At 47.7% G+C, this 27,373-nt stretch overlaps 1 protein-coding gene across 1 annotated transcript in view; it reads right to left on the reverse strand.

The window, feature by feature from the left end:
- Window positions 1-27,373, reverse strand: part of LOC106594380 (arf-GAP with coiled-coil, ANK repeat and PH domain-containing protein 3) — a 117,647-nt gene that overhangs the window by 37,185 nt on the left and 53,089 nt on the right. The window contains exons 5-10 of the mRNA XM_045691969.1: window positions 23,452-23,510; window positions 21,829-22,012; window positions 19,805-19,849; window positions 19,517-19,612; window positions 18,379-18,453; window positions 17,818-17,829 (exon numbers count right to left, since the gene is read on the reverse strand). Of these exons, the coding sequence (XP_045547925.1) occupies window positions 17,818-17,829; window positions 18,379-18,453; window positions 19,517-19,612; window positions 19,805-19,849; window positions 21,829-22,012; window positions 23,452-23,510 (471 nt within the window). The remainder of the gene's footprint in view (window positions 1-17,817; window positions 17,830-18,378; window positions 18,454-19,516; window positions 19,613-19,804; window positions 19,850-21,828; window positions 22,013-23,451; window positions 23,511-27,373) is intronic.

Here is a 27,373-nt window from a genome sequence, read left to right on the forward strand (position 1 = left end):
TACAAAAAAATGAATGGCATAATTATTCCATCTTTCATTCATAGAAATAACAGGATAAAACAACCAAATATATATGAGATTCAGATACCTCCTATTCCAATATTAAACAAAGAAAGTTATTGTAGAAAGTTGTTATGGCTGTCCTGGGAGCGAGTATCAATATTACAATCCTATAATAACTAATTGTCAAGGGGGAAAAAAGCAACTAATAAGCCTAGTTCAGTAAAAATCTCACCAGTGTGTAATCCAACCTGGCAAATATCCTCATCTTTAGCAGGGTAGAATCCAACAGCATTTCACGTTCCAATTCTCCAAGATAAATAACAAATAGACTACAAGGGTGTAAACAAATGAAAAATTTGTTAAAAAAATTGTATCATTTCCAATATTTTCTGTTATAGATTTTGGAGTCTGAAGTCTTTAGTGCACACCGGAGGAACGGAGAAAACAATCTGACCTCACGCCCCGAGCACACCAGTTTGAGCTGTAGTGAAGCCTGAGCTCCTGCAACACAGGCTCTCGCACCACCTGCTCGTGCTGTTCCTGTGTGTATAGTCGAGTCAGCGTGGTTGGTTAGTTCAAGCGTACATGGATTACCCTCATTAGCATACAGATGTCAGTTTATATGATCACTGCACCTGCACATAGTCCATCTATAATTTAGCCCAAACAACTACCCCTTCCCCTACTGTATTTATTTTATTTTGCTACTTTGCACCCCATTATCTCTATTTGTACTTTCTTCTACTACAAATCTACCATTCCAGTGTTTTACTTGCTATATTGTATTTACTTTGCCACCATTGACTTTTTTGCCTTTACCTCCCTTATCTCACCTCATTTGCTCACATTGTACAGAGACTTTTCTACTGTATTATTGGCTGTATGTTTGTTTTACTCCATGTGTAACTCTGTTGTTGTTGTTGTATGTTGTCGAACTGCTTTGCTTTATCTTGGCCAGGTCGCAATTGTAAATGAGAACTTGTTCTCAACTAGCCTACCCGGTTAAATAAAGGTGAAATAAAATAAATAAGTGAAATAAAATAAATAAATAAAATAAATAAATGATGTTGCCCTCGCAGGGAACCGTAAAACGTTATTTTACCGCCAGCTGCAGGAGCTGAAAAGCCACTGGTTGCACCCTGTGTGCGGAGCGATTTATGAGCGACCCATACCCCGGTTTCCATCTGTCTGAGAGTCCACTAAACTATTGCTGCCTAATCAAGCATACATTATGGCTCCCAACACCCATCCAAGGGTCTATACACCCCCCCCCAATACACACCCAGGGCTCCAGGCTACGCACACCTGCTCTTGGTCTAATTCCCACCCTAAATCAACCCCCCCATGGCCAGGACAGGAGCATGGAAGAATGTAGAAGAGGAGATACTAGCATTCCATAGCTAGTGCTCGATTCCGCTGGTTAGAATAGATGATTACCTTGATTTAACAAGGCAAGTTTGATCAACAGATCAACAATGGAACACCTTTCGGTGGGGTCTTTACGTGTAAAAAAAAAAAAGATACACGTCACATGACGCTATTTGAGCTGGCAGTGGGGAGCCAGGATAACAACCTCTCCCTCAACCTGAGACAAGACAAAGGAGATGATCGTGGACTACAGGAAAAGGAGGACCGAGCACGCCCCCTATTCTCATCTACGGGGCTGTAGAGGAGCAGGTTGAGAGCTTCAAGTTCCTTGGTGTCCACATCACCAACAAACTAGAGTGGTCCGAACACACAAAGACAGTCGTGAAGAGGGCACGACAAAGCCTATTCCCGCTAAGGAGACTAAAAAGATTTGGCATGGGTCCTTAGATCCTCAAAAAGTTCTACTGCTGCACCATCGAGAGCATCCTGACTGGGTGCATCACCGCCTAGTATGGCAACAGCGAAGCCTCCGACCGCAAGGCACTACAGAGGGTAGTGTGAATGGCTCAGTACATCACCGGGGCCTTGCTTCCGACCTCTATACCAGGCGGTGTCAGAGGAAGGCCCTAAAAATTGTCAGTCAATTATTTTTTCTTAAAACTGTATTGTTGGTTAAGTGCCTGTCAGTCAGAATTTCACTGTAAGGTCTACATCTGTTGTATTCAGTGCACGTGACAAATAAAATGTGACTATACATGTTTTTAGATCAGCTACATGCAGGTGAGATTGTGCAAAGTGGTATAGAATGTGTCATTGTCTGTCACCTCTAATGTTTCTCTCGACCTGTGTGCACCTACGTTATAATCTTTCATTCGTATGCCAGGTTGTATCAACCTCATGATGGTATAGGGAACATTAGAGTATTATGTAGTATCCTAAACCCATCACTGTTACATTGAACTGGGTGAATGGAATATGAATGACAGTATCCTAAATCCATCACTGTTACATTGAACTGGGTGAAGGACAGTATCCTAAACCCATCACTGTTACATTGAACTGGGTGAATATGAATGACAGTAACCTAAACCCATCACTGTTACATTGAACTGGGTGAATATGAATGACAGTATCCTAAACCCATCACTGTTACATTGAACTGGGTGAAGGACCAGTATCCTAAACCCATCACTGTTACATTGAACTGGGTGAAGGACAGTATCCTAAACCCATCACTGTTACATTGAACTGGGTGAATATGAAGGACAGTCATCCAATATGCTGTAATAGAAATAAGACCATGCTCATGAAAAAAATATATTGTCCTCTCTCATCTTAAACAGCACAGACCGCCACTGGTTTCAGACCAGCACAGTGCTGGTCAGTAGAAGTGTGTTTCAGACCAGCACATTGCTGGTCAGTAGAAGTGTGTTTCAGACCAGCACAGTGCTGGTCAGTAGAAGTGTGTTTCAGACCAGCACAGTGCTGGTCAGTAGAAGTGTGTTTCTGACCAGCACTTCCTCAGCGCTTTGGAGAAGTGTGGATCTGCCTCGTGCGAGACAACTTCATCAGCATCATAGTATTGGTGAATCGCTATAACCTATGAAATACTAGTGATAGATTAACCAATGTGTAATAACTAGTTAAACAATTAATGAACATGTTAAATTATTATGTGACGTGCAGTCATATTCAGCTTTCCACAGCGATGCGGGCCAATGTTTCCCACAGTTGTGTCAAGTTTGCTGGATGTCCTTTTGCTGATGGTGGACCATTTTTGATACACACGGGAAACTGTTGAGTTTGAAAAACCCAGTATCGTTGCAGTTCTTGACGCAAACCGGTGCGCCTGGTACCTACTACCATACCCCGTTCAAAGAAACTTAAATATGTTGTCTTGACCCATTCACCCTCTGAATGGCACACACACACAATCCATGCCTCAATTGTCTCAAGGCTTAAAAATCCTTCTTTAACCCTGTCTCCTCCCCTTCACCTTCACAGACTGAAGTGGATTTAACAGGTGACATCAATAAGGAATCATATCCTTCACCTGGATTCACCTGGTCAGTCTATGTCCTGAAAAGAGCAGGTGTTCTTAATGTTTTGTCCACTCAGTGTATGTACAGTACAGATGTCTAACGCTTCATAGTGTCCTTTACAATGCATTATAACACACTTCATTCTGGAGATGTATCCATGGAGGCTTGTCAGAGGCTGCAATATCTGGAAAATGTGTTTTAGGTATATTTTGGGTACGTTGCAGTGTCCTACATTGTGACGCCAGGACAGCGGAGTCAATCACCACCTTCCGGAGACACCTGAAACCCCACCTCTTTAAGGAATACCTGGGATAGGATAAAGTAATCCTTCTAAACCCCCCCCCTAAAGATTTAGATGCACTATTGTAAAGTGGTTGTTCCACTGGATATCATAAGGTGAATCCACCAATTTGTAAGTCGCTCTGGATAAGAGCGTCTGCTAAATGACGTAAATGTAAATGTTTGGTTTACACACGTACACACTAACAAAAACACCCACAAATCTAGTCGATTCAACTAATTATTATTTTAGTATTTGGTTCCATAGCCTTTTTTTTGTTGTTTACTCAACTTTTCGGTCCAAGTGTTACCTGAATAAAACAATAAAAATGTTAAGTTCAGGTAACATTTGAACAGAAATGTTAAGTAAAAGGTTGTTAAATCAGTTAGTTAATAATATTTAGTTAAAGAATTATATTTTAAAGTGCAGTGTTTTATGTATAATTAGGGTGTGTTGTGGTAGTTTACACACTGTGGTTGGAGCAGCATCAGTGTGTTAGTGAGAGGAGGAAGTCATCCCAAGGGACCCTCAATGTAGTACAGAGCAGAGAGAACAGAGGGAGATGTGTGTCGAGACGAGGAGGGAGGGAGAGAGAGAGAGAGAGAGAGGGAGGAAGAGAGAGAGAGAGAGAGAGAGGGAGGAAGGGAGAGAGAGGGAGGAAGGGAGAGAGAGGGAGGAAGAGAGAGAGAGAGAGAGAGAGAGAGAGAGAGAGAGAGAGGAAGGGAGAGAGAGAGAGACGGAGGAAGGAAGAAAGAGAGGGAGGAAGGGAGAGGGACAGACGAAGTGATCATAGATCTGCCAGAAGAAGAAGTGACAGAATGGAGGGAGTCGATGGAGAGATAAAAAGAGAAGCGAGAGACTGCAGAGGTATCTATCAGATCAATCCTAGAGGGAGGGACTGGAACTATAACAGACTGCAGAGGAATCAGACTCTTCAGTCTGGTTTTAGACCCCATCATAGCACTGAGATTGCACTTGTGAAGGTGGTAAATGACCTTTTAATGGCGTCAGACCGAGGCTCTGCATCTGTCCTCGATCCTAGATCTAGATCTCCTAGATCTTAGTGCTGCTTTTGACACCATCGATCACCACATTCTTTTGGAGAGATTGGAAACCCTAATTGGTTTACATGGACAAGTTCTGGCCTGGTTTAGATCTTATCTGTCGGAAAGATATCAGTTTGTCTCTGTGGATGGTTTGTCCTCTGACAAATCAACTGTACATTTCGGTGTTCCTCAAGGCTCCGTTTTAGGACCACTATTGTTTCCACTATATATTTTACCTCTCTGTGATGTCGTTAGGAAACATAATGTTAACTTTTACTGCTATGCAGACGACACACAGCTGTACGCGTCGATGAAATACGGTGAAGTGCCAAAATTGACAAAACAGAGATGCTTGTTCTAGGTCCCAAGAAACAAAGAGATCTGCTGTTGAATCTGACAATTAATCTGGATGGTTGTACAGTCGTCGCAAATAAAACTGTGAAGGACCTCGGCGTTACTCTGGACCCTGATCTCTCTTTTGAAGAACATATCAAGGCTGTTTCAAGGACAGCTTTTTTCCATCTACGTAACGTTGCAAAAATCAGAAACTTTCTGTCCAAAAACAATCACGGTTGAATTACCGATTATGTTAGTCCCTCCCACTCAAATTAACATCAAATTAAAAAAACACACGTTTCTCTTCACCCCATGGAAAAATGGGTATAATTGCATGAAATTTGTAATAAAATTGCAAAATCTTATCTCCACCCCATGGAAAAATATGAAGGATTGCTGCAAATTTAATTTAAAACGTCAACATTATCTCTACATCTTAATGCAAAATGTGTAGAATTGCAGGAAATTAACTCTAAAACTTAACCAATACAATGTTTCGCTCGCAAGGTGTGGGTCACCCTCCAGAAATGGCTCTATGGCCCCCCCCAAAAGGCTAGGGCCAGCTCTGACTGCGTGTGTGGATATGGATGTGGGTACAAAGACCCACAAACCACTGCAGTCCCTTATGAGGAGTTCAGAACCCCATCCAAGTTGCCCTGAACTCGATACATCATCACCAACCGTTACCTATCGCTCCACAAAAGCCACAGCCCCAGCAGAACAAGGCTAGTTCAAGGTCTCAGAGTGAGAGACATTACTGACTGACTAGCGCACACCGCTAACTAGCTAGCCATTTCACACTGATTACACTCACCCCCCCTTAAACCTTCTCCACAGAAACCCCACCAGCTGGGCAGAGCCCAACTGAGTGATCCAGTGGTGCCTCCGTCCCTCTCCTTGCCTCAACCTGGGCTCAAACAAGGGACCTTCTGAACACATCAACAACTACCTCCCAAGAAGCATTGTTAACTTTTGCTTAACAAAGCAAGGAAAACAATTACTTCAAGGTCTCAGAGCGAGTGACGTCACCGATTGAAACGCTAACTAGTAGTTGGCCATTTCACACCGGTTACAATACTGTACGGAAGAGGAAAACTATAGTGGAGAGATTTAATGACCTGGTATGAAGAAACGACTACTGTTTCAGCTTTCTGATCGGACAAATCTGCATACGAGTTGAACAGTACAGAGATGAACGAACCTGGAGCAAAAACTCAAGAGTGACTAGAGGAAAACCAAAACGGACCAGACAAGAAGAGAGAGCACAAACGTGCTGCTGTGTTTTAGACACCGTTAGGATTCCAGAGATGTTTTAGGACTTGTTGTAAAATCTAAATGAGAGGAGATGCATTTTTATATCTGGAGAACCAGACAGCACTCATTCTGCACCTGCACCCAAAACCTGGCCAGCAGTGTGTTTCGGTGTGTGTGTGTGTTTGTTTCAGTGTGTGTGTGTGTTCGGGTGTGTGTGTATGTGTTTCGGTGTGTGCATGTGTTTCGGTGTGTGTGTGTTTCGGGGTGTGTGTGTTTCGGTGTATGTGTGTGTGTTTCGGTGTGTGTGTGTGTGTGTTTCGGTGTGTGTGTGTGTGTGTGTGTGTGTGTTTCGGTGTGTGTGCATGTGTTTCGGTGTGTGTGTGTGTTTCGGTGTGTGTGTGTGTGTATGTGTGAAAGTGCCTCGTCAACAATCAAGCGCCACCTGTCCAGGACATTTAGCGGCACTAATTCAGAGCTGATGTTTTTTGGACTCTACTCTCCTAATGTTAATCCCACCACAGTGTGACATCATGCCATCTGTTGACTTCAGCCATGCCACACGTGAGGGGAGAGAGGTTGGCATCATGCCCAGTTAAGGCTCTCCTCTGCCGGGTACAGAAGCCCTGGTGTCCCCTGTCCTCTCTGGATCTTCTTTCAGTGATTCCCTTATCTTGGTTATCTAATAGCACATAACCTTTATAACCATATAGAGGACAAGTCTCTATTCTGATCCTGACTTCATTCGGATCCTGACTTTATTCGGATCCTGACTTCATTCTGATCCTGACTTCATTCGGATCCTGACTTCATTCGGATCCTGACTTCATTCGGATCCTGACTTCATTCGGATCCTGACTTTATTCTACATCTGAAAACAGCAAAAAATTGCAGGCTGGATCTTACATGGTGAATATTAGTAAGATAAAGATATTCAATTCAAATCACATTTTATTGGTCACATACACATGGTTAGCAGATGTTAATGTGAGTGTAGCGAAATGCTTGTGCTTCTAGTTCCAAACAGTGCAGTAATACCTAACAAGTAATCTAACAATTCCACTACAACTACCTAATACACACAAATCTAAAGGGGTGAATGAGAATATATACATATAAATATATGGATGAGCGATGACATGAGCAGCATAGGCAAGATACAATAAATTAAATTAAATACAGTATATACATATGAGATGAGTATGTAAGATATGTAAACATTATTAAAGTGGCATTATTAAAGTGACTAGTGATCCATTTATTAAAGTGGCCAATGATTTCGAGTCCGTATGTAGGCAGCAGCCTCTCTGTGTTAGTGATGGCTGTTTAACAGTCTGATGGCCTTGAGATAGAAGCTGTTTTTCAGTGTTTCGGCCCAGCTTTGATGCACCTGTACTGACCTCACCTTCTGGATGCTACCAGGGTGAACAGGCAATGGCTTGGGTGGTTGTTGTCCTTGATGATCTTTTAGGCCTTCCTGTGACATTGAGTGTTGTAGGTGTCCTGGAGGGCAGGTAGTTGCCCCCTGTGATGTGTTGTGCAGACCGCACCACCCTCTGGAGAGCTTTGCTGTTATGGGCGGTGCAGTTGCCGTACCAGGCGGTGATACAGCCCGACAGGATGCTCTCAATTGTGCATCTGTAAAAGTTTGTGAGGGTTTTAGGTGACAAGCTTGATTTCTTCAGCCTCCTGAGGTTGTATCATCTGTGGACCCATTGGGGCGATATGCATATTGAAGTGGGTCTTGGGTGGCAGGGAAGGTGGAGGTGATATGATCCTTGACTAGTCTCTCAAAGCACTTCATGATGACAGAAGTGAGTGCTACGGGGCGATAGTCATTTTAGTTCAGTTATCTTTGCCTTCTTGTGTACAGGAACAATGGTGGCCATCTTGAAGCATGTGGGGACAGCAGACTGGGACAGGGAGAGATTGAATATGTCCGTAAACACACCAGCCAGCTGGTTTGCGCACGCTTTGAGGATGCGGCTAGGGATGCCATCTGGGCCGGCAACCTTGCTCACGTCGGAGCCCACAGTTCTTGGTAGCACGTGTCGGTGGCACTATATTATCCTCAAAGCTGACAAAGAAGGTATTTCTGTAGTCCGTGATTGTTTGTAGACCCTGCCACATACGTCTCGTGTCTGAGCCGTTGAATTGCGACTCCACTTTGTCCCCAAACCGACATTTTGCTTGTTTGATTGCCTTGCGAAGGGAATAACTACACTGTTTATATTCAGCCATATTCCCAGTCATCTTTCCATGGTTAAATGTGATGGTTGGCGCTTTCAGTTTTGCACGAATGCTGCCATCTATCCATGGTTTTTGGTTAGGGTAGGTTTTAATAGTCACAGTGGGTACAACATCTCCAATGCACTTCCTTATAAACTCACTCACCGAATCAGCATATAAATCAATTCTCATTCTCTGAAGCTGCCCGGAACATTTCCCAGTCAGCGTGATCAAAACAATCTTGAAGAGTGGATTCCGATTGGTCAAACCAGCGTTTAATAGTTCTTGTCACAGGCACATTCTGTTTGAGTTTCTGCCTATAGGACGGTAGTAGCTCAATGGAGTCGTGGTCGGATTTGCCGAAGGGAGGGTGGTGGAGGGGCTTGTATGCACCGCGGAAGTTATTGTAGCAGTGATCCAGTGCATTGCCCGTACAAGTGCTCTCAATCAATATGCTGGTAGAATTTAGGTAACCTTGTTCTCAAATTTGCTTTGTTAAAATCCCCAGCTACAATAAATGCAGCCTCAGTATATATGGTTTCCAGTTTGCAAAGAGTCCAGTGAATGTCCTTGAGGGCCGTCGTGGTATCGGCTTGATGGGGGATATACACAGCTGTGACAATCACAGACGAGAATTCTCATGGGAGATAATATGGTCGGCATTTGATTTTAAGGAATTCTAGGTCGGGTGAACAAAAGGACTTGAGTTCCTGTATTATAGTTCCTGTTACAATTACACCATGAGTTGGTAATCATGAAACATACACACCTGCCCTTCTTCTTCCAGGAGAGACATTTATTTCTGTCGGCGCGATGTACAAAGAATCCTGGTGGCTTACCGACTCCGACAGCACATCCCGAGAGAGCCATGTCCCCATGAAACAGAGTATGTTACAATCCCTGATGTCTCTCTGGAAAGCCAAATATTGCCCTAATTTCATCTATCTTGTTGTCCAGAGACTGGACAGTAGTGAGTACATACATCTTCTTCCAGGAGAGACATTTATATCTGTCGGCGCGACAATCCTGAAACGTACACCCCCACACTTCTTCTTCCCAGAGAGATGAAGAATCCCGACTCCGACAACATATCCAGAGAGAGCTTACAATGTTGTTACAATCTCTGATGTCTCTCTGGAAAGCAACCCTTGCCCTAATATCGTCTAACCTTGTTGTCTAGAGACTTGTCATTGCCAAGTAATATACTCGTAAGTGGTGGGTGGTGTGCACACCTTCGAAGTCTTCTGCAACATTGTTTTGGGTCGGGCCTCTGGGATTAGATCCAATGTGAAAGGTGGTGGTCTGAACAAAGGATCTGCTTCGGGAAAGCCGTATTCCTGGTCATAATGTTGGTAAATTGACGTCGCTCTGATATCCAATAGTTCTTCCTGGCTGTGTAATATGTAATAACAAAAGATTTTGTGGGCTGACAATGTAAGAAATAATACATAAAGAACTAAATACTGCATAGTTTCCTAAGGACTAGAAACGAGGTGACCATCTCTGTCGTACTGAGCCATACGCACTACCCTCTGTAGCGCCTTACGGTCGGATGCCGAGCAGTTGCAATACCAGGCGGTGATGCAACCGGTCAGGATGCTCTTGATGGTGCAGCTGAGGACCCATGCCAAATCTTTTCAGTTTCCTGAGGGGGAAAATGCGTTGTCATGCCCTCTTCACGACTGTCTTGGTGTGTTTGGACCATGATAGTTTGTTGGTGATTTGGACACCAAGGAACTTGAAACTCTTGACCCGCTCCACTACAGCTCGTCGATGTGAATGGGGGCCTGTTCGGACCTTCTTTTTCTGTAGTCCACAATCAGCTCCTTTGTCTTTGCTCACGTTGAGGGAGAGGTTGTTGTGCTGGCATCACACTGCCAGGTCTCTGATCTCCTCCCTATAGGCTGTCTCATCGTTGTCGGTGATCAGGCCAACCACTGTTGTGTCGTCAGCAAACTCAATGATGGTGTTGGAGTCATGCTTGGCCAGGCAGTCGGGGGTGAACAGGGAGTACAGGAGGGGAAAAAGCACTCACCCCTGAGGAACCCCTGTGTTGAGGATCAGCATGGCACATGTGTTGTTGTCTAGCCTCAACACCAGGGGGGCGGCCCGTCAGGAAGTCCAGGATCCAGTTGCAGAGGGAGGTGTTTAGTTCCAGGGTCCTTAGCTTAGTGATGAGCTTTGTGGCCACTATGGTGTTGAACGCTGAGCTGTAGTCAATGAACAGCGTACTCACATAGGTGTTCCTTTTGTCCAGGTGGGAAAGGGCAGTGTGAGTGCAATTGAGATTGCATCATCTGTGGATCTGTTGGGGCGGTATGCAAATTAGAGAGGGTCTAGGGTTTCCGGGATGATGGTGTTGAAGTGCGCCATGACCAGCCTTTCAAAGTACTTCATAGCTACTGATGTGAGTGCTACGAGGCAGTAGTCATTTAGGCAGTTTATCTTCACTTTCTTGGGCAGAGTGACTATGGTGGTCTGCTTGAAACATGCAGGTATTACAGACTCGGTCAAGGAGAGGTTGAAAATGTCAGTGAAGACATTTGGCAGTTGTTCCGCTCATGCTCTGAGTACAGGTCCTGGTAATCCGTCTGGCTCTGCAGCCTTGTGAATGTTGACCTGTTTAAAAGGTTTAAAAGGTCTTGCTTACATCGGTTATGGACAGCTTGATCACACAGCCGTCCGGAACTGCTGGTGCTCTCATGCATGCTTCAGTGATGCTTGCCTTGAAGCGAGCATAAAAAGGCATTTAGCTCGTCTGGTAGGCTCTCGTCACTGGGCAGCTTGCGGCTGGGTTTCCCTTTGTAGTCCGTAATAGTTTTCAAGCCCTGCCACATCCGAAGAGCATCAGAGCCGGTGTAGTAGGATTTCAATCTTAATCCTGTATTGATACTTTGCCTGTTTGATGGTTCATCAGAGGGCATAGCGGGATTTCTTATATGCGTCTGGTTTAGTGTCCCCACTCCTTGAAAGCGACAGGAGACAGCAGGGAGAGGAGGATCAGGAGACAGTAGGGAGAGGAGCATCAGGAGACAGCAGGGAGAGGAGCATCAGGAGACAGCAGGGAGAGAAGCCTCAGGAGACAGCAGGGAGAGGAGCATCAGGAGACAGTAGGGAGAGGAGCATCAGGAGACAGCAGGGAGAGGAGCATCAGGAGACAGCAGGGAGAGGAGCATCAGGAGACAGCAGGGAGAGGAGAATCAGGAGACAGCAGGGAGAGGAGCATCAGGAGACAGCAGGGAGAGGAGCCTCAGGAGACAGCAGGGAGAGGAGCATCAGGAGACAGCAGGGAGAGGAGCATCAGGAGACAGCAGGGAGAGGAGCATCAGGAGACAGCAGGGAGAGGAGCATCAGGAGACAGCAGGGAGAGGAGCCTCAGGAGACAGCAGGGAGAGAAGCCTCAGGAGACAGCAGGGAGAGAAGCCTCAGGAGACAGCAGGGAGAGGAGCATCAGGAGACAGCAGGGAGAGGAGCATCAGGAGACAGCAGGGAGAGGAGCCTCAGGAGACAGCAGGGAGAGGAGCCTCAGGAGACAGCAGGGAGAGGAGCATCAGGAGACAGCAGGGAGAGGAGCATCAGGAGACAGCAGGGAGAGGAGCATCAGGAGACAGCAGGAAGAGGAGCATCAGGAGACAGCAGGGAGAGGAGCATCAGGAGACAGTAGGGAGAGGAGCATCAGGAGACAGTAGGGAGAGGAGCATCAGGAGACAGTAGGGAGAGGAGCATCAGGAGACAGTAGAGAGAGGAGCATCAGGAGACAGCAGGAAGAGGAGCATCAGGAGACAGCAGGAAGAGGAGCATCAGGAGACAGTAGGGAGAGGAGCATCAGGAGACAGCAGGGAGAGAAGCCTCAGGAGACAGCAGGGAGAGAAGCCTCAGGAGACAGCAGGGAGAGGAGCATCAGGAGACAGCAGGGAGAGGAGCATCAGGAGACAGTAGGGAGAGGAGCATCAGGAGACAGCAGGGAGAGGAGCATCAGGAGACAGCAGGAAGAGGAGCATCAGGAGACAGCAGGAAGAGGAGCATCAGGAGACAGCAGGGAGAGGAGCATCAGGAGACAGCAGGGAGAGGAGCATCAGGAGACAGCAGGGAGAGGAGCATCAGGAGACAGCAGGGAGAGGAGCATCAGGAGACAGTAGGGAGAGGAGCATCAGGAGACAGCAGGGAGAGGAGCATCAGGAGACAGCAGGAACATAGTTTTCATTCCAGGGGAGGTGGAGGCAGTGGCAGGCTGGGCTTGTGGTTGTTAATAATAATGTTCCAGGAATGATATTCATATCTGTTTCTAACAATCTGAGGTGGTGGGTGTTAAAATCCTTGTTCTTGTGCCTTTTGAGGTGGAACGACCCACTAAGAGTTACATTTGGTCCAATGTAAGAGCTCAGTCAACACACACACACACACACACACACACACACACACACACACACACTACCTTCCCTTCATGCATACGTACAACCCCCCCCCGACACACACAAAGCAACTTACAACCTGCCGTTCTGTCCCCCCCCACTCCGACAGACTATTGAACTAATCATGTGACGGTCATACAACTACTCCTTGTAGCTCACTAATCAATCAGCCAATCAGCATACAGCAGTAAACAAGTCTGCAAATCAGCTCACAGCAGTAAAACACTAACAGGATGTAAACAAACAAGCAGACTGTCTAACCTTTTACTCCATTCATTGTCGCTGACACTCAAAAGCACTTGTTACATTTTGAAGGCTCATCAGGACAGGAAAATGGTCCAATTCACACACTTATCAAGAGAACATCCCTGGTCGTCCCTACTGCCTCTGATCTGGAGGACTCACTAAACAGAGAACATCCCTGGTCCTCCCTACTGCCTCTGATCTGGAGGACTCACTAAACAGAGAACATCCCTGGTCATTCCCTACTGCCTCTGATCTGGAGGACTCACTAAACAGAGAACATCCCTGGTCATCCCTACTGCCTCTGATCTGGAGGACTCACTAAACAGAGAACATCCCTGGTCATCCCCACTGCCTCTGATCTGGAGGACTCACTAAACAGAGAACATCCCTGGTCATCCCTACTGCCTCTGATCTGGAGGACTCACTAAACAGAGAACATCCCTGGTCATCCCGTACTGCCTCTGATCTGGAGGACTCACTAAACAGAGAACATCCCTGGTCATCCCTACTGCCTCTGATCTGGAGGACTCACTAAACAGAGAACATCCCTGGTCATCCCTACTGCCTCTGATCTGGTGGACTCACTAAACAGAGAACATCCCTGGTCATCCCTACTGCCTCTGATCTGGAGGACTCACTAAACAGAGAACATCCCTGGTAATCCCTACTGCCTCTGATCTGGTGGACTCACTAAACAGAGAACATCCCTGGTCATCCCTACTGCCTCTGATCTGGAGGACTCACTAAACAGAGAACATCCCTGGTCATCCCTACTGCCTCTGATCTGGTGGACTCACTAAACAGAGAACATCCCTGGTCGTCCCTACTGCCTCTGATCTGGAGGACTCACTAAACAGAGAACATCCCTGGTCGTCCCTACTGCCTCTGATCTGGTGGACTCACTAAACAGAGAACATCCCTGGTCATCCCTACTGCCTCTGATCTGGAGGACTCACTAAAAAGAGAACATCCCTGGTCATCCCTACTGCCTCTGATCTGGAGGACTCACTAAACAGAGAACATCCCTGGTCATCCCTACTGCCTCTGATCTGGTGGACTCACTAAACAGAGAACATCCCTGGTCGTCCCTACTGCCTCTGATCTGGTGGACTCACTAAACAGAGAACATCCCTGCTCGTCCCTACTGCCTCTGATCTGGACGACTCACTAAACAGAGAACATCCCTGGTCGTCCCTACTGCCTCTGATCTGGTGGACTCACTAAACAGAGAACATCCCTGGTCGTCCCTACTGCCTCTGATCTGGTGGACTCACTAAACAGAGAACATCCCTGGTCGTCCCTACTGCCTCTGATCTGGAGGACTCACTAAACAGAGAACATCCCTGGTCATCCCTACTGCCTCTGATCTGGAGGACTCACTAAACAGAGAACATCCCTGGTCATCCCTACTGCCTCTGATCTGGAGGACTCACTAAGCAGAGAACATCCCTGGTCATCCCTACTGCCTCTGATCTGGAGGACTCACTAAACAGACAACATCCCTGGTCATCCCTACTGCCTCTGATCTGGAGGACTCACTAAACAGAGAACATCCCTGGTAATCCCTACTGCCTCTGATCTGGAGGACTCACTAAGCAGAGAACATCCCTGGTCATCCCTACTGCCTCTGATCTGGAGGACTCACTAAACAGAGAACATCCCTGGTCATCCCTACTGCCTCTGATCTGGTGGACTCACTAAACAGAGAACATCCCTGGTCGTCCCTACTGCCTCTGATCTGGAGGACTCACTAAACAGAGAACATCCCTGGTAGTCCCTACTGCCTCTGATCTGGTGGACTCACTAAACAGAGAACATCCCTGGTCATCCCTACTGCCTCTGATCTGGAGGACTCACTAAACAGAGAACATCCCTGGTCATCCCTACTGCCTCTGATCTGGTGGACTCACTAAACAGAGAACATCCCTGGTCGTCCCTACTGCCTCTGATCTGGTGGACTCACTAAACAGAGAACATCCCTGGTCGTCCCTACTGCCTCTGATCTGGTGGACTCACTAAACAGAGAACATCCCTGGTCGTCCCTACTGCCTCTGATCTGGTGGACTCACTAAACAGAGAACATCCCTGGTCGTCCCTACTGCCTCTGATCTGGTGGACTCACTAAACAGAGAACATCCCTGGTCGTCCCTACTGCCTCTGATCTGGAGGACTCACTAAACAGAGAACATCCCTGGTCATCCCTACTGCCTCTGATCTGGAGGACTCACTAAACAGAGAACATCCCTGGTCATCCCTACTGCCTCTGATCTGGAGGACTCACTAAACAGAGAACATCCCTGGTCATCCCTACTGCCTCTGATCTGGAGGACTCACTAAACAGAGAACATCCCTGGTCATCCCTACTGCCTCTGATCTGGAGGACTCACTAAACAGAGAACATCCCTGGTCATCCCTACTGCCTCTGATCTGGAGGACTCACTAAACAGAGAACATCCCTGGTCATCCCTACTGCCTCTGATCTGGTGGACTCACTAAACAGAGAACATCCCTGGTCATCCCTACTGCCTCTGATCTGGAGGACTCACTAAACAGAGAACATCCCTGGGCATCCCTACTGCCTCTGATCTGGTGGACTCACTAAACAGAGAACATCCCTGGTCATCCCTACTGCCTCTGATCTGGAGGACTCACTAAACAGAGAACATCCCTGGTCGTCCCTACTGCCTCTGATCTGGTGGACTCACTAAACAGAGAACATCCCTGGTCGTCCCTACTGCCTCTGATCTGGAGGACTCACTAAACAGAGAACATCCCTGGTCATCCCTACTGCCTCTGATCTGGAGGACTCACTAAACAGAGAACATCCCTGGTCATCCCACTACTGCCTCTGATCTGGAGGACTCACTAAACAGAGAACATCCCTGGTCATCCCTACTGCCTCTGATCTGGAGGACTCACTAAACAGAGAACATCCCTGGTCGTCCCTACTGCCTCTGATCTGGTGGACTCACTAAACAGAGAACATCCCTGGTCATCCCTACTGCCTCTGATCTGGAGGACTCACTAAACAGAGAACATCCCTGGTCGTCCCTACTGCCTCTGATCTGGAGGAATCACTAAACACGCATGCTTCCTTTGTAAATTATGTCTGAATGTTGGAGTTTGCCCCTGGCTTTCTGTAAATTAAACAAACAAGAAAATGGTGACGTCTGATCTGCTTAATATAAGGAATGAAAAATTATTTATACTTTTACTTTTGATACTTCAATATATTTAAAACCAAATACTTTTAGACTTTTACTCAAGTAGTATTTTACTGGGTGACTTTCACTTTTACTTGAGTCATTTTCTATTAAGGTATTTTTTGACAGTTGGGTGTTTTTTCTACCTCTGATTTTGAGTGACAATCTGTCAGCGGTCTGACATAAGGGCCTGTCGACATAAGGGCCTGTCGACCATAAGGGCCTGGCGACATAAGGGCCTGTCGACCATAAGGGCCTGTCGACATAAGGGCCTGTCGACCATAAGGACCTGTTGACATAAGGGCCTGTCGACATAAGGACCTGTCGACATAAGGGCCTGTCGACATAAGGGCCTGTCGACATAAGGACCTGTCGACATAAGGACCTGTCGACATAAGGGCCTGTCGACCATAAGGGCCTGTCGACATAAGGACCTGTCGACATAAGGGCCTGTCGACCATAAGGGCCTGGCGACATAAGGGCCTGTCGACCATAAGGGCCTGTCGACATAAGGGCCTGTCGACCATAAGGGCCTGTCGACATAAGGACCTGTCGACATAAGGGCCTGTCGACCATAAGGACCTGTCGACCATAAGGACCTGTCGACATAAGGACCTGTCGACCATAAGGGCCTGTCGACCATAAGGGCCTGTCGACATAAGGGCCTGTCGACCATAAGGGCCTGTCGACGGGGCCTGTCGACCATAAGGGCCTGTCGACCATAAGGGGCCTGTCGACCATAAGGGCCTGTTGACATAAGGGCCTGTCGACATAAGGACCTGTCGACATAAGGGCCTGTCGACATAAGGGCCTGTCGACATAAGGACCTGTCGACATAAGGACCTGTCGACATAAGGGCCTGTCGACCATAAGGACCTGTCGACCATAAGGACCTGTCGACATAAGGGCCTGTCGACCATAAGGGCCTGTTGACATAAGGGCCTGTCGACATAAGGACCTGTCGACCATAAGGACCTGTCGACATAAGGGCCTGTCGACATAAGGACCTGTCGACATAAGGACCTGTCGACATAAGGGCCTGTCGACCATAAGGACCTGTCGACCATAAGGACCTGTCGACATAAGGGCCTGTCGACCATAAGGGCCTGTTGACATAAGGGCCTGTCGACATAAGGACCTGTCGACCATAAGGGCCTGTCGACATAAGGACCTGTTGACATAAGGACCTGTCGTAAGGGACTAGACGGAAAGGAGAAAATGGAGGCCTTCATAGTGACCGCTGTAAAACTACAGAAGACTAGATACCGAGTTAATATAAATGTAATAAGGACAATTTCCTACATGTGATCATGTGAAAATCACGAGTGCAATAAAACCACCACTCTGATAAGAGTTCTGTTGTGAGGACATCGCGACCGTGCGACGAGGAACAGTACTCACCTGCACCAGAGTCTGGGTGAAGAGACGGAGGGTAGAAATGAGAGAAGGAGAGAAAGAAACAAATGAACGTCAGCACAATCAAAAGGTCAAGGCTGTAAACGGACATGTAGCTAGAGAAACCTTAATAAGGTGACTGGCACAGCGTCAGGATGAAAAAGGCCAGAGCCAAGATAAAACAGACAGAAAACCCCACAAACTCTTTTTAAACGTAAGTAAATTGTAAAGTATTTTGTCTGTAATGTCTGTATTGGTTATGTGTCGGACCCCAGTAAGACTAGCTGTCGCCATTGGCGTCGGCTAATGGGGATCCTAATGAATCTAATCACTTTCACACACACACAACACACACACACACACACACACACACACACAAAGAGAGACAGGACCAAATTTGAAGAGGCCATATGAAGTCCCAAGCCATAGAAACACACACACTCACGCTCATTGGCAGACCCTTTTGGCATCCCATCAGATAAGAGATGGGTGATTGTTCCAGGATGTGTGTGTGTGTGTGTGTGTGTGTGTGTGTGTGTGTGTGTGTGTGTGTGTGTAGTTCCTCACCCTCTGCTGTATGCTGGCGTGCTTGTGTTCCAGGTCTCTCTTCTCCATGGCTGAGTCTATGACCAGTTGATCCAGCTGCAGATGGGATTAACACAACACACACACACACACACACACACACACACACACACACACACACACACACACACACACACACACACACACACACACACACACACACACACGCTTGAGATTATGAGTGCCTTCATTTGGCTGACGAGACTGTGGGATTAAATTGACAGAAATAATGAGAGAGATAGACCGTAGCCAGGGTCCTGTCAGGCTGTAGCCAGGGTCCTGTCAGGCCGTAGCCAGGGTCCTGTCAGGGTCCTGTCAGGCTGTAGCCAGGGTCCTGTCAGGGTCCTGTCAGGCCGAAGCCAGGGTCCTGTCAGGGTCCTGTCAGGCCGTAGCCAGGGTCCTGTCAGGGTCCTGTCAGGCCGTAGTCAGGGTCCTGTCAGGCCGTAGCCAGGGTCCTGTCAGGCTGTAGCCAGGGTCCTGTCAGGCCGTAGCCAGGGTCCTGTCAGACCGTAGCCAGGGTCCTGTCAGACCGTAGCCAGGGTCCTGTCAGGCCGTAGCCAGGGTCCTGTCAGGCTGTAGCCAGGGTCCTGTCAGGGTCCTGTCAGGCCGTAGCCAGGGTCCTGTCAGGCTGTAGCCAGGGTCCTGTCAGGCCGTAGCCAGGGTCCTGTCAGGCCGAAGCCAGGGTCCTGTCAGGCTGTAGTCAGGGTCCTGTCAGGCTGTAGCCAGGGTCCTGTCAGGCTGTAGCCAGGGTCCTGTCAGGCCGAAGCCAGGGTCCTGTCAGGCCAGACCCAGGGTCCTGTCAGGCTGTAGTCAGGGTCCTGTCAGGCTGTAGCCAGGGTCCTGTCAGGCCGAAGCCAGGGTCCTGTCAGGCCGTAGCCAGGGTCCTGTCAGGCTGTAATCAGGGTCCTGTCAGGCCGTAGCCAGGGTCCTGTCAGGCCGTAGCCAGGGTCCTGTCAGGCCGAAGCCAGGGTCCTGTCAGGCCGTAGCCAGGGTCCTGTCAGGCCGAAGCCAGGGTCCTGTCAGGCCAGCCTACCTGGACCAGTAGTATAATACTGACTTGTCAGTGGAACCTCATACAACAACAGGAGGTCTGCTTTCAGTGTGTGTAGGTAGGACACACCTCTGCAGCTAGTTTCTTCATGTAGGGGTCAATCTCATCCAGGATGTTATAGCCCTGCTGAAACAGAGTGTACTGGGCACGCATGAACGACAGCATCTGAGAGAGAGAGAGAGAGAGAGATAGGGGGAGAATGAGAGAGGGGGATAATGAGAGATAGGGGTAGAATGAGAGATGGAGATTGAGGAAGAGAGAGCGAGAGAGAGCGAGAGAGGAACAGATCAGAGAACATATTAGCTGGATGGCCAATTTAAGATTGTACATATAAAAGAACGGAAGCAGCCTACTCACTGCATCCAGGATCTCAAACTTCTTGTTAGCCTGAAGGACATTGATCTAAAAAAATAAAAATAAAAAATAAACATTTAGAATGAAGTTATCTGTTTGATTATTAGTAACCAGTTCCTTCAGGATTCTGGGTAAGCAGTCCCTTCGGGATTCTGGGTAAGCAGTCCCTTCGGAATTCTGGGTAACCAGTCCCTTCGGGATTCTGGGTAACCAGTCCCTTCGGGATTCTGGGTAACCAGTCCCTTCGGGATTCTGGGTAAGCAGTCCCTTCAGGATTCTGGGTAAGCAGTCCCTTCGGGATTCTGGGTAAGCAGTCCCTTCAGGATTCTGGGTAACCAGTCCCTTCAGGATTCTGGGTAAGCAGTCCCTTCGGGATTCTGGGTAACCAGTCCCTTCAGGATTCTGGGTAACCAGTCCCTTCAGGATTCTGGGTAACCAGTCCCTTCAGGATTCTGGGTAAGCAGTCCCTTCGGGATTCTGGGTAACCAGTCCCTTCAGGATTCTGGGTAACCAGTCCCTTCAGGATTCTGGGTAACCAGTCCCTTCAGGATTCTGGGTAAGCAGTCCCTTCGGGATTCTGGGTAAGCAGTCCCTTCAGGATTCTGGGTAAGCAGTCCCTTCAGGATTCTGGGTAAGCAGTCCCTTCAGGATTCTGGGTAAGCAGACCCTTCAGGATTCTGGGTAAGCAGTCCCTTCAGGATTCTGGGTAAGCAGACCCTTCAGGATTCTGGGTAAGCAGTTCCTTCAGGATTCTGGGATTCTGTGTATTTCTTTTTTTCTTTCTTTTTTTTTTTACAAATTATCACCAATTCCCGGCATTTTAAGCTTGCAAATTCGACCAATCACCACACTATTTCACAATAAAACACTCAAATAATTTTCTATAACAAAGAGGGTTTACAATTTCAACCAATCAATGTACATTTAGTGTCCAATCAAGCCACACCTCAGACGTTTTCCCTCGTCAGCGCATTTTCACAACAAATTGGACAAAATCATTGCATATTGCCGTAGCAAAATCCTGGAGGGACAGAGTAACAGTAGAAACAGTTGATCATGGTAACTAGAGCCCAGTCAGAATGGGAGGCCTGTTTATTGATGTGTGTGTGTGTGTTTATTAATGTGCGTGTGTGTGTGTGTCTGTTTAATAATGTGTGTGTGTGTGTGTGTGTGTCTGTTTAATAATGTGTGTGTGTGTGTGTTAATTAATGTGTGTGTTTATTAATGTGTGTGTGTGTGTTTATTAATGTGTGTGTGTGTTAATTAATATGTGTTTATTAATGTGTGTGTGTTTATTAATGTGTGTGTGTGTGTTTATTAATGTGTGTGTGTGTGTGTTTATTAATGTGTGTGTGTGTGTGTGTGTGTCTGTTTAATAATGTGTGTGTGTGTGTTTATTAATGTGTGTGTGTTTATTAATGTGCGTGTGTGTGTTTATTAATGTGTGTGTGTGTTTATTAATGTGTGTGTGTGTTTATTAATGTGTGTGTGTTTATTAATGTGTGTGTGTGTGTTTATTAATGTGTGTGTGTTTATTAATGTGTGTGTGTGTGTTTATTAATGTGTGTGTGTGTTTATTAATGTGTGTGTGTGTGTGATTATTATTATTATTTGACCATGCTGGTCATTTATGAACATTTGAACATCTTGGCCATGTTCTGTTATAATCTCCACCCGGCACAGCCAGAAGAGGACTGGCCACCCCTCATAGCCTGGTTCTGGCCTTTCTAGGGAGTTTTTCCTAGGGAGTTTTTCCTAGCCACCGTGCTTCTACACCTGCATTGCTTGCTGTTTGGGGTTTTAGGCTGGGTTTCTGTACAGCACTTTGAGATATCAGCTGATGTACGAAGGGCAATATAAATACATTTGATTTGATTTGATTTTGATTAATTAATGTGTGTGTTTATTAATATGTGTGTGTGTGTGTTTATTAATGTGTGTGTATGTGTGTGTGTTTATTAATGTTTGTATGTGTGTTCATTAATATGTGTGTGTGTCTGCGTACGTGTGTGTTGTGTGTATCTCACCTGCAGTACGTAGTCCAGGGCCAGGTGTCTGAAGCACTTCCTGGTCAGGGTGAGAGAGGAAGTGGCCTCCTCCACCTCGTGAGGTTTGTTCCTGGGGGCCTGGGCGTTCTTCACCTGGGCTATCTCCATGTCCTCCCTCACACGGTCAAACTGCTTCTTAGTCTCCTTGAACTTACGCACGTCCCTAGAGGGGGAGGGTAGAGGGGGAGGGGGGAGCGAGATAAAGACCGATTTAGTTTTGTACTGTATTTACCATAAGGGAGACAGACGGACAGACATTAGCCTCTCTCTAGACAGACAGGCAGTAGCCTCTGTCTAGGGAGACAGAACATGAAGGCAGGGAGGATAAGAGGAATAAGAATAAGAAGACAATTAGAGAAAGAAGACAGGAGGAGGAAGGGACCCAGGCCATCCAGGACCTCTATACCAGGCGGTGTCAGAGGAAGGGATCCAGGCCATCCAGGACCTCTATACCAGGCGGTGTCAGAGGAAGGGACCCAGGCCATCCAGGACCTCTATACCAGGCGGTGTCAGAGGAAGGGATCCAGGCCATCCAGGACCTCTATACCAGGCGGTGTCAGAGGAAGGAATCCAGGCCATCCAGGACCTCTATACCAGGCGGTGTCAGAGGAAGGGATCCAGGCCATCCAGGACCTCTATACCAGGCGGTGTCAGAGGAAGGGACCCAGGCCATCCAGGACCTCTATACCAGGCGGTGTCAGAGGAAGGAATCCAGGCCATCCAGGACCTCTATACCAGGCGGTGTCAGAGGAAGGGACCCAGGCCATCCAGGACCTCTATACCAGGCGGTGTCAGAGGAAGGGATCCAGGCCATCCAGGACCTCTATACCAGGCGGTGTCAGAGGAAGGAATCCAGGCCATCCAGGACCTCTATACCAGGCGGTGTCAGAGGAAGGGACCCAGGCCATCCAGGACCTCTATACCAGGCGGTGTCAGAGGAAGGGATCCAGGCCATCCAGGACCTCTATACCAGGCGGTGTCAGAGGAAGGGATCCAGGCCATCCAGGACCTCTATACCAGGTGGTGTCAGAGGAAGGGATCCAGGCCATCCAGGACCTCTATACCAGGTGGTGTCAGAGGAAGGCCCTAAAAATTGTCATAGACTCCAGCCACCCTAGTCATTGACTGTTCTCTCTGCTACCACACGGCAGGCGGTACCGGAGCGCCAAGTCTAGGTCTAAGAGGCTTCTAAACAGCTTCTAACCCCAAGACTCCTGAATGGCTACCCCGACTATTTGCTTTGCCCCCCCCCCCTCTCCCCTCTCCCCGTCTTTTACACTGTTGCTACTCTCTGTTGTCATCTATGCATAGTCACTTTAATAACTCTACCTACATGTACATATTACCTCAACTAACCGGTGCCCCCGCACATTGACTCTGTACCGGTACCCCCCTGTATATATTGTTATTTTTTACTGCTGCTCTTTAATATCTTGTTACTTTTATCTCTTATTCATATCTGTATTTTTTAAACTGCATTGTTGGTTAGGGGCTCGTAAGTAAACATTTCACTGTAAGGTCCTGTTGTATTCAGCATTTCACTGTAAGGTCCTGTTGTATTCGGCGCATGTGACTAATAACATTTGATTTGATGATACTCACTCTTTGATGAAAGTGTGGAGCTGTTGTTTGATGGACCTCTCGGTCTGGTCAAATAGGATCTGTGAAGAGAGAGAGAGAGATGTTTGATGGACCTCTGGACCTGGTAAAACAGGATCTGTGCAGAGAGACAGAGAGATGTAAAGATGTATGGCTTGGATTTGGGATGCTGTTATTTTACATCCACAAAACACAAGTCAAATCGATTGACAATAAATGAATACAATAAATTAATTTCTGTGTCTGATCCCACTGCACTCCAGAATTCTACACTAGATGGCAGAAGAGAGGGAGGGAGGGACTGGAGGAAAGGAGGAGGGAAATGGGATTGCTTCTGTCGTGTGGTGGCTGCAGTGGAGGAGCAAAATAGGTTGATGACACACACACACAATTAACATTGAAGCATTGCACTGCAGTAGTAGAGCAGTGTGTAACAGGGCAGTGTGTAGTAGAGCAGTGTGTAGTAGAGCAGTGTGTAGTAGAGCAGTGTGTAGTAGAGCAGTGTGTAGCAGGGCAGTGTGTAACAGGGCAGTGTGTAGTAGAGCAGTGTGTAACAGGGTAGTGTGTAGTAGAGCAGTGTGTAGTAGAGCAGTGTGTAGTAGAGCAGTGTGTAACAGGGCAGTGTGTAGTAGAGCAGTGTGTAACAGGGCAGTGTGTAGTAAAGCAGTGTGTAACAGGGCAGTGTGTAACAGGGCAGTGTGTAGTAGGGCAGTGTGTAACAGGGCAGTGTGTAGTAGAGCAGTGTGTAGTAGAGCAGTGTGTAACAGGGCAGTGTGTAACAGGGCAGTGTGTAGTAGAGCAGTGTGTAGTAGAGCAGTGTGTAGTAGAGCAGTGTGTAACAGGGCAGTGTGTAGTAGAGCAGTTTGTAGTAGGGCAGTGTGTAGTAGAGCAGTGTGTAGTAGAGCAGTGTGTAAGAGGGCAGTGTGTAACAGGGCAGTATGTAACAGGGCAGTGTGTAGTAGAGCAGTGTGTAGTAGAGCAGTGTGTAACAGGGCAGTGTGTAGTAGGGCAGTGTGTAACAGGGCAGTGTGTAACAGGGCAGTGTGTAGTAGGGCAGTGTGTAGTAGAGCAGTGTGTAGTAGAGCAGTGTGTAAAAGGCCAGTGTGTAACAGGGCAGTGTGTAACAGGGCAGTGTGTAGTAGGGCAGTGTGTAACAGAGCAGTGTGTAGTAGAGCAGTGTGTAGTAGGGCAGTGTGTAGTAGGGCAGTGTGTAACAGGGCAGTGTGTAACAAGGCAGTGTGTAGTAGAGCAGTGTGTAACAGGGCAGTGTGTAGTAGAGCAGTGTGTAGTAGAGCAGTGTGTAACAGGCCAGTGTTTAGTAGGGCAGTGTGTAGTAGAGCAGTGTGTAACAGGGCAGTGTGTAACAGGGCAGTGTGTAACAGGGCAGTGTGTAGTAGAGCAGTGTGTAACAGGGCAGTGTGTAGTAGAGCAGTGTGTAGTAGAGCAGTGTGTAGTAGAGCAGTGTGTAACAGGGCAGTGTGTAGTAGAGCAGTGTGTAGTAGAGCAGTGTGTAACAGGGCAGTGTGTAGTAGGGCAGTGTGTAGTAGAGCAGTGTGTAACAGGGCAGTGTGTAACAGGGCAGTGTGTAGTAGAGCAGTGTGTAGTAGAGCAGTGTGTAACAGGGCAGTGTGTCGTAGAGCAGTGTGTAGTAGAGCAGTGTGTAACAGGGCAGTGTGTAGTAGGGCAGTGTGTAGTAGAGCAGTGTGTAACAGGGCAGTGTGTAACAGGGCAGTGTGTAGTAGGGCAGTGTGTAGTAGAGCAGTGTGTAACAGGGCAGTGTGTAACAGGGCAGTGTGTAACAGGGCAGTGTGTAGTAGAGCAGTGTGTAACAGGGCAGTGTGTAGTAGAGCAGTGTGTAACAGGGCAGTGTGTAACAGGGCAGTGTGTAGTAGAGCAGTGTGTAGTAGAGCAGTGTGTAACAGGGCAGTGTGTAACAGGGCAGTGTGTAGTAGAGCAGTGTGTAGTAGAGCAGTGTGTAGTAGAGCAGTGTGTAGTAGAGCAGTTTGTAGTAGGGCAGTGTGTAGTAGAGCAGTGTGTAGTAGAGCAGTGTGTAAGAGGGCAGTGTGTAACAGGGCAGTATGTAACAGGGCAGTGTGTAGTAGAGCAGTGTGTAGTAGAGCAGTGTGTAACAGGGCAGTGTGTAGTAGGGCAGTGTGTAACAGGGCAGTGTGTAACAGGGCAGTGTGTAGTAGGGCAGTGTGTAGTAGAGCAGTGTGTAGTAGAGCAGTGTGTAACAGGCCAGTGTGTAACAGGGCAGTGTGTAACAGGGCAGTGTGTAGTAGGGCAGTGTGTAACAGGGCAGTGTGTAGTAGAGCAGTGTGTAAGAGGGCAGTGTGTAACAGGGCAGTATGTAACAGGGCAGTGTGTAGTAGAGCAGTGTGTAACAGGGCAGTGTGTAGTAGGGCAGTGTGTAACAGGGCAGTGTGTAACAGGGCAGTGTGTAGTAGGGCAGTGTGTAGTAGAGCAGTGTGTAGTAGAGCAGTGTGTAACAGGCCAGTGTGTAACAGGGCAGTGTGTAACAGGGCAGTGTGTAGTAGGGCAGTGTGTAACAGGGCAGTGTGTAGTAGAGCAGTGTGTAGTAGGGCAGTGTGTAGTAGAGCAGTGTGTAGTAGGGCAGTGTGTAACAGGGCAGTGTGTAACAAGGCAGTGTGTAGTAGAGCAGTGTGTAACAGGGCAGTGTGTAGTAGAGCAGTGTGTAGTAGAGCAGTGTGTAACAGGCCAGTGTTTAGTAGGGCAGTGTGTAGTAGAGCAGTGTGTAACAGGGCAGTGTGTAACAGGGCAGTGTGTAACAGGGCAGTGTGTAACAGGGCAGTGTGTAGTAGAGCAGTGTGTAACAGGGCAGTGTGTAGTAGAGCAGGGCAGTGTGTAGGAGAGCAGTGTGTAGTAGAGCAGTGTGTAGTAAAGCAGTGTGTAGTAGAGCAGTGTGTAACAGGGCAGTGTGTAGTAGGGCAGTGTGTAACAGGGCAGTGTGTAACAGGGCAGTGTGTAGTAGAGCAGTGTGTAACAGGGCAGTGTGTAGTAGAGCAGTGTGTAGTAGAGCAGTGTGTAACAGGGCAGTGTGTAGTAGGGCAGTGTGTAGTAGAGCAGTGTGTAACAGGGCAGTGTGTAACAGGGCAGTGTGTAGTAGGGCAGTGTGTAGTAGAGCAGTGTGTAACAGGGCAGTGTGTAACAGGGCAGTGTGTAACAGGGCAGTGTGTAGTAGAGCAGTGTGTAACAGGGCAGTGTGTAGTAGAGCAGTGTGTAACAGGGCAGTGTGTAACAGGGCAGTGTGTAGTAGAGCAGTGTGTAGTAGAGCAGTGTGTAACAGGGCAGTGTGTAACAGGGCAGTGTGTAGTAGAGCAGTGTGTAGTAGAGCAGTGTGTAGTAGAGCAGTGTGTAACAGGGCAGTGTGTAGTAGAGCAGTTTGTAGTAGGGCAGTGTGTAGTAGAGCAGTGTGTAAGAGGGCAGTGTGTAAGAGGGCAGTGTGTAACAGGGCAGTATGTAACAGGGCAGTGTGTAGTAGAGCAGTGTGTAGTAGAGCAGTGTGTAACAGGGCAGTGTGTAGTAGGGCAGTGTGTAACAGGGCAGTGTGTAACAGGGCAGTGTGTAGTAGGGCAGTGTGTAGTAGAGCAGTGTGTAGTAGAGCAGTGTGTAGTAGAGCAGTGTGTAACAGGGCAGTGTGTAACAGGGCAGTGTGTAGTAGGGCAGTGTGTAACAGGGCAGTGTGTAGTAGAGCAGTGTGTAAGAGGGCAGTGTGTAACAGGGCAGTATGTAACAGGGCAGTGTGTAGTAGAGCAGTGTGTAACAGGGCAGTGTGTAGTAGGGCAGTGTGTAACAGGGCAGTGTGTAACAGGGCAGTGTGTAGTAGGGCAGTGTGTAGTAGAGCAGTGTGTAGTAGAGCAGTGTGTAACAGGCCAGTGTGTAACAGCGCAGTGTGTAACAGGGC

This window comes from Salmo salar, chromosome ssa12, assembly GCF_905237065.1.
Source record: "Salmo salar chromosome ssa12, Ssal_v3.1, whole genome shotgun sequence".
In the NCBI taxonomy this organism is placed as follows: Eukaryota; Metazoa; Chordata; class Actinopteri; order Salmoniformes; family Salmonidae; genus Salmo; species Salmo salar.